This window comes from Chrysochloris asiatica, unplaced genomic scaffold, assembly GCF_000296735.1.
Source record: "Chrysochloris asiatica unplaced genomic scaffold, ChrAsi1.0 scaffold00046, whole genome shotgun sequence".
In the NCBI taxonomy this organism is placed as follows: domain Eukaryota; kingdom Metazoa; phylum Chordata; class Mammalia; order Afrosoricida; family Chrysochloridae; genus Chrysochloris; species Chrysochloris asiatica.
This window is the reverse complement of record NW_006408564.1, coordinates 7,471,941-7,480,081: the sequence shown is the minus strand read 5'-3', so window position 1 is coordinate 7,480,081 and position 8,141 is coordinate 7,471,941. Positions and strand designations below refer to the sequence as shown.

Here is an 8,141-nt window from a genome sequence, read left to right as displayed (position 1 = left end):
AGAAGAAGAAAGAAGAGGAAAAAAAGAGTAATCTGATACAATCTGATTAACTTGACCTACACCTATGGATGCAGTAGCTCAAAAGAAGGAACAAATCCTTACAGCAAGAATCATTCCCACCCCCTCTATACACATAGTAGACAGGGATGGGCAACTTGGACATTGGCTACTCAAAATGGGGGTGGGGTGGGGGGGGGTGGCTGCAAAGGCAATAAGTGACTGGCTTACAAGCATTCAAGAGGGAACCCAGAGCTAGGGGGCCTGGAGGAAGGCAAAATCTCCAGGGAGTAGTACCCAATCTGTCGAGGCAGAGCTGATGAAATGAAATGCAGATGGGTCTCTTGTGATACATAGTGAATAATTGTTATCAGGACTGGACTGGTTGTGAGGGTTGGAAATGTAAAGGTAGACGTTTTATAGCAAGGAAGGGAGTGATTAACTTTCCAGTCTTGAAACGGAGTTCCCTACGACCATCAACGGAGAAGAGCCGAGAGTGGACCCTACCCAAAGAAGTAGTGATGCCTGAGATGGAGGTAGAGATAATGACGTGAAGCGATGGAGCAGCTGGGGTTTTAGATCCAGAGAGGGAGAGGGGCTGTGTGCTAAAGACTGAGGGGGAAGGGGAGGGGGTAGTGTAGGGGGCAGGCTTGCAGGGTATATCCTTTAGTTGATGATGCATGGAGGGGATTGTAACCATGGCAATGAAATGATATAAGATAGAATGAATATAAAACTAATGTTCTCCCATGTAAACTACCATATAATTCACAATAAAACATAAAACAAACAAACAAACAAAACAAAACAAAAAACATGCTGCTGTGACCTGAAGATCTACCCCACCAAAAATCAGCCGGTGACCAATGGAACACATTTTTAATCTGATATACAAAGAATCACAATGAATTGGAGTCAACTCAACAGTAATTCATTTTTGCACATATGCAGGCATGTCTGGAAGCAATCTACCAAGGAGTAGAATTGACCGGTATAACAGTATAAATTTAACAACATCTGAGAACCATCATCAAAGGACTTAGACTAGTCAGAAAACATAGGATGGAATTGCAAAACCTGTCAAATCTTGCTGAAGACTGAATAGAACAGAACCAAATTTATTTCTTGGTCGACAGAAATAAATCCTGTACTAACCATATTACTATGTGGGACAAAATAAAAATGAACAACAATGCAAACAATGAATTGAAAAGATCAAACGGAACACAGGCATGCCAAGAAGAGAATTAAGTTCTTAATACCTAACAGCCATTTTCCTGACATGACAGCTACAACACTAAACAAGAAGCACTATCAGATCCTGATGTCGGCTACCTCGGGATCTTAAACAAACTGATGGAAGAGAGGAGTAGGTTAACATAAAAGAGCTACCTCATCTGCTGCTACACCTGTAAACCTGGCAAATAGTTCTAGCTCTTAAGACTGGGTTTCATTTAACAAATAAAGTCATGACTGTTGTTGGTCAGTGTTTGTGGAGTCAGTTCTAACTCATAGAGACTCTATATTGGGTTTCTGAGGAGCAGCTGGTAAGCTCAAACCACTGATGTGCAGTTTGAACCAACCATGCAGTCCAGCGCATTATCCCACAAAGCCACACCAGGACTCCAATGTCATCACAAAGATGACATGGATGACATTATTAATATAAAAACATGGATGAATCCCATGTTGTTTTTAGGTGTTGTCGAGTTCGTTCTGACTCACAGCACAACAAAACAAAAGACTGCATGGTCCTGTAACACCCTCATAATTGTTGTTACACTTGAGCTGTTACTCCTGTGTCAATCCATCTCCTTGGTGGTCTTTTATTTCAAGGATCCTCCACTTTATCAAGCATGATGTCCTTCTCCAAAAACAGATTTGTTTGCTCTTCTGGAAATCCACGGTACTTTCAATATTCTTCTCCAAAACCATAACTAAAATGGATTGATTCTTCTACAGTCTGCCTTACTCAGTGTCCAACTTTCACCTGCGTATGAGGCAATTGAAAATATAATGGATTGGGTCAGATGCACCTCAGTCTTCAAACCGATATCTCTGCTCTTCAGCACTTCAGAGAGGTCCTGTATAGCAGATCTGCATAAAGCAATATGTCATTTTATTTGTTGACTGTTGCTTCCATGACTGTTGATGGTGGCCAAGAAAAATGAAGTCTTTGACAAATTCCATCTTTTCTCCATGATGTTATTTATTGGTTCACTGGTGAGGGTTTCTGTTTTCTTTACATTAAGGTGCTACCCATACTGAAGGCTGTGTGTGGTCTTTGATCTCCATCAGTATATTAAGTCCTTTTCGCTTTCAGCAAGCAAGGTTGTATCATCACCATATTGCATATTGTTAATGAATCTTCCTCCAATCCTGAAGCCAGAATCTTCTTCATATAACCCAGCTTCTTGGATTATTTGCTCGGCATATAGATTGAGTTGTTGTTGTTGTTAAGTGCCGTCGAGTCAGTTCCGACCCATAGCGACCCTGTACAGGGTAAAAGGACACAATCCTGGTACACACGATTCCTGATTTCACACCATTCAACATCTCCTTGTTCTAACAGTTGTCTCTTTGTTTATATATAGGTTGCTCATGAGAACAAATGCTGTTATTGTTATGAGCCATCAAGTCAGTTCTGACTCATAGGGACCCTGCGTAGAGCTTTTGAAGAGCGGCTGGTAGGTATGAACCACGATCTTTTCGGTAAGCAATTCAGTGCTTGTCCTACAGCACACCACACCAGGACACCATGAGCACAATTAAGTGTTATGAAATACCTATTCTTCACAATGTGATCCATAGTTTGTCATAGTCCATACAGTTGAAAGCCTTTTCATAGTCAATAAAGCACACAAGTAAACATCTTTCTGACATTCTCTGCTTCCAAATAAATTCCAGCTGATATGAGAAATGATATTCCTAGTTCCTCGTTCTCTTCTTAATCCAACTTGAAATTCGGGCAGCTCCTTGTCAATGTACAGTTGCAACTTTTTTTTTTTTAAGTATCTTCAACAAAAACTTGCTTATATGTGATATTAATGATATTGTTCAATTATTTCTGCATTCCATTGGGTCACCTCTCTTTGGAATGGCTACAGATATTGATCTATTCCAATCAACTGGCTAAATAGCTGTCTTTCATATTTCTTAGCATAGATGAGTGAGCGCTTCCAGTGCTATATCAGTTTCTTGAAAGATACCAATTTGTATTTCAGTAATTCCTGGAACCCTGATTTACAACAATGCCTTCAGTGTAACTTAATTAGATTAAAGATACAAGCAATGTAAAAAGTAACAATCGGCACTCAACATCTAGCCAACAATTTATTTCCCTTGACAGAGCAGCAATTTACAACTTAGAAAAACAGTTTTAGAATGTGTGGGACAAGTCCATCTCTTTTTCCAACTTTAATGTTTATAAAGTTACCAAATTTTAATAATACAGACTTTCACAAGATTATTAATTTCTATGGCAAAATAAAATTAGTTAAAGCAACTCTTCCTATTAGAAAAGAAGTCTGCCTTTTCATAAAAACAATTTCAGACGCTATTGATCTTAAAACCTAAAAATTAGGAATTATAAGAGATGGAGGGAAGAAGATTAAGAATTTAAGGATAGAATGAAAATGAAAAGAAATGAATGAATTTCAAGAATTTGGAAACAGATTTTCTTAAAAAGGAGCAGCCTACATACCAAAACACTGTTGGCATGAGGGTAAGATAACCCTTTGTGCAATTACACTAGGAGAAAATCTGGCAAAACATTTCTCTGGAAATAATCAGTGCAAATAACAACAAAAAACCCTCCAATATAGACTGTAATAAGGAAGAACAAAGAAAGAAAAATCAAAACAATGTTTATCTGAAACTTAGAATTTTCCTGTAATAGGGACACAGACTACTATTAAAAGAGAACCACAACAAGTGTTTTCTATTTTCTGCCACAAATAAACTCCTTTGACTTAGAGAAACACAGGTTAAGAAATGAACATTAAAAAATCTGTTTCCAGTAGAACATGCAATCCTGAAATTGTTATGAAATTGTTCAGAGAGGCTGAGCCTATTCATAGGGTGATGAAAAGTAAACATTCAGTCACAGAGCTACACTAATTCAATGCATTACTCCAAATAAGGGAATTTCTTTTTGAGAGCAAGGCCTCAAAAAGGAAAGGAGGGGAAAATGAGAGAAGCAGTCACTAATAGTGGCTGTAATTTCAAAATGCGGGGTGGGGAAGTGGGAAAAGTAGAAAAACCTAGGAAAAAACCATGAAATATTAAGAGAATTACATTTTTGCCAAATAACAATAAAAGACAGGTAAGTTATCCCATTAACAAGATGAATTAAGAATACACAGACATCCGGCTTATTTCAGGACACTTAACTCCACTATCAAGAGGGAGCTGTCCTTGGGAGAAGGAAGCATTTCCTTCTTTTCCTCTGGAGAAAGTGTCTGTGGCACCCAGCAGTGATGCCTCTGCCCTCTACAGGAAAGCAGCCAGCTCAGAGAGAGGGCGGTCTTACACTTTATCCCCACCAAGTGCTACCATGAGGGCAGGACTCTATATTCTTAGAACCTCCATCTTTTGACTCAGAATGTAAGCGAGACAAGTGCTAGACTTCATGGAGTATGTACTGAGTTGTTACGTGCTATGGAATTGGTTCTGACTCATAGTGACCCTGTATAGGATTTTCAAGGAGCGGCTTGTGGCCTAGAACCACCGATCTTGTGGTTAGCAGTCCAGCGCTTAGTCTACAGTGCCACACGAGGACTCCATGAAACTGAGGTATACAATATATTAACTCTGAAAGCATCTTTAGCAGAACAACAGTCTCAGTGTATGCATTAAGTTTATACGGTGAGCCTTGAGTAACTAAATGTCTCAGAGAAAATGGAATGAGGAGTTTGCTTAAACATTTTAGCAGGTTTTACTAAACGTTACTTGATAATTCTAGGTTCTTGGTGGTGAAGTTCTTTTTACACAGAATTATTTACTTCATGGTTCTGGAATTAGGCAAAAGGTCATATTTAAATCTGTTCAAAGTCTAATTTCTTTGCCTGGGATTAAAAGCTCTTCTCCTAAAAGAGAAGCGAAAGAAACACAGTCTGTTTTACCATAAAAGGAAAACAAACTGAAAAGTGTTCCAACTGATTTCTTTTCCTCAAAATCACCTTGTAAATGAAGAGGGTAAATCCAAATCTCTCTTACAGATTCATGCATATAAACAGAAAACTGCCAATAAAGATAGATAAGAAGATCATATAGAATTGAACTATTTGTTCTCTAATTTTTAAGAAATGAGGTACATTATATAATTACAGTAAATAATGAAAACCAGGTACTAACAGGATTTTAAACCCGTAAAGAACATGACAATTACCACACAATCTTTACTTCAGAATCAAAATCATAAATCGATTAAAGAAATTAAGTGAAAATAATGGCAACAGTATGTGTACTTGTTAATAAATAATCTAAAATTGTTTCAAAGGTACTTGATAACAAGTTTACTTGAGTTAGATTTTTGCTGAATTTACCTTGCTTGTGCTAATACCTATTAAACACAATCATTTCTATGATAACAGCTTGTCATAAAATAATAAAATGTCCTTGTTCTAATTCTGGTTATCTAAATTTAAAGAACTGAACAGAGTTAGAAGATTTTGAGATGCAAGAGGTATCCTCAGTAACTAAACCCTTTCTACTTCCTACTCAGGCACCAAATACAGTTGGATAATGGCATATATTCCCAGGTACCTAAACATCTGGTCCAAACTTTCACTATTTGCCCTCAGGGACCCCATACATTCAGATGTCAATGAATATTATTTTAACTTTTCTGTTCTTTGTCCACAGAACAGGGTTTTATATTCTGATTTTTCTATGTATCACATAATTAATATTTTCCCGAGCAAGTACAATGTAACTTTCATAATCAGCACTGTTATTAACTGTTTAATGCTCCACTGAAGGTGATTTAGGGTAATTGACCTATGAATATTTATTTAGTTCATTTGCTGCCTACAACTATGATATAATAAAAATCTCCACACATTTTTATTTAAAACAGATATTGTTCTGTGTAACTATAGCTAAATATTTCATAATTTTATAACAATGTTTAAAATAAGAAATTGGACATAAAAAATATTTAATTTTTTTTTTTTTTTTTTTTGTTTGAGGGGTATGGAAGTAATACGAATAAACTAAACAAAGGATTTTTGCAAATTGCAACTCACTAAAACATTTTTTGGTAAATTCTCTTATTTCTCTGAGCTCAAAATATTAATTCCAAAAGCTCAGAAATCTAAATAATGTATCAAAGAAATGATCACATGTAAACATAAAGTTCTTCCAGAGAATTTTAAATTATATATATTACTTTAAGTTATTTCAGTGGGTATCAATTACTTTGTCTCAAATTCCTATGCTATTTTCCTATAAAAGAGAAATTTAGTATCAGAAGGTAAAAATATAAAACAAAATTAACCTTTGTTTCTGGATATACTTTAAAAGGACAATATGTCATTTTTATTAAATAAACTGCCTTAAACTAACATTAAATTTAAATTGAACATTATAGTAATAAAAACAGAATAGCTTCTAAAACTGTAATATGAAATTCCAAGTTCCCATGATGCATCTCTAAGGAGTATAATATTTGACCTATTGAATTTGCATCTGCTGTAATTACTAGCTGTGATCCTTACAGTTCTGTTATTTTATGTGCTCCTGAGGTTCTGGGAGAGGGGAGAGAGTAGGCATGGCATACTTATGAACAAAACAGGTTAATAATCATAACTTGGAAAACTATTCATTTCAAAAAGAGAGATAATAGAAAAAAAATGCATGACAAAATGTCTGATATGAACAAGTATAGACATCATCTACAAACGTTTAACACATGTGACCTTCAGCTGTCACTAACAAGACCAGGAGATACTACTCCCTCATGATAACTATAGATTTGAGCAGCTATGTAATTTTCAAGCAAAAGGAAATTCAAGGTATTTTTGTCCAGAGTTCACCAGAGGTCTAAATACCCTCAAAACCCAAACTATTTAGGTTATCTTTATAAATACTGTTAAAGACAGCCACATGCAACTCCCTAAGTGTAGGTAGTTGATGACAGACTGTAAGACAACCTATTGCTACTACAGGCATACCTTGAAGATATTGTTTGTTCAGTTCCAGAACATGACAATAAAGCACATATCACAACAGAGCAAGTCACACAAACTTGTTGGTTTCCCAGTGCATATAAAAACCAGGTTTACACTATACTGTACTCTGTTAAGGATGCAATAGAATTAGGAAAAAGCTTGACATATTGTGATAATTACAAAAATGTGACACACAGACATGAAGTGAGCACAGGCTGCTGCAAAATTATATAGACCTGCTTGATGCAGGGTTTCCAGAAACCTCTGATTTGTAGAGAACACAGCATCTGGGAAGCACAATATAGTGAAACACAATAAAACGAGGTATGTCTGGTACTTCCCCAGAAAGCTCCTCATACCCTGAGGGCCATTTTCAGAATTGAGTGCCCAAATAATTATCTTTATGGCTTTGTTTAATCATTTCAGAAATTTATTCAAAAACTTCACACATCAAATCTGTAACAGAACTAAGACAGGTAAGGTATCTCTTCACTAGGTATCTGCACAAAAAGTTTAGAAGTCCAATGTTCTATTTTATTTCCTGTGCAGTACTGATTTTTAATAAAAAGCTTGAAAACCCCGCTCTTTGTCTCTCTGTGGCTATTAGGAAATGCTCAGCTCCAGGAAAATGCTCAGCAACAGAAATATCATTTTTTCTCAAAAGAGAGACACAATAGTATAAAAAATCTCGCTGCTATCTGAAGATGGCCCTTAATGCACTTCTCATTGTAACAAACACTCATTTTTTAGCTTTAGAACCTGACTTCATTAAAATCAATGTGAAAAATACTCTGTACTCACTCTGGCACTCTATGAACTGATGAATAAAAGTGCAGTCCCCGCCACTCTTTGAAAGCAAGTGCTCTAATAAAGAAAGAAACACCTTTAAGGATAAAGTTTGTTGTTGTCTTTGAAAACCAACCACAAAGGTAGGAAAGTGGAAAGGTAATTACAAACATTACTGAATAAGAC

General features: G+C 36.2%; 1 protein-coding gene across 3 annotated transcripts in view; it reads right to left on the bottom strand.

Annotated features, from left to right (window-relative positions):
* The window catches only part of SLMAP (sarcolemma associated protein), a 178,636-nt gene that overhangs the window by 52,638 nt on the left and 117,857 nt on the right, over positions 1-8,141 (bottom strand). For 2 of the 3 annotated variants that reach the window (XM_006862073.1, XM_006862072.1), the window contains one exon: positions 7,971-8,033. The exons of the other annotated variant lie outside the window; for it this stretch is intronic. In XM_006862073.1, coding sequence (XP_006862135.1) covers positions 7,971-8,033 — 63 coding nt within the window. The remainder of the gene's footprint in view (positions 1-7,970; positions 8,034-8,141) is intronic. 3 annotated transcript variants of the gene reach the window in all.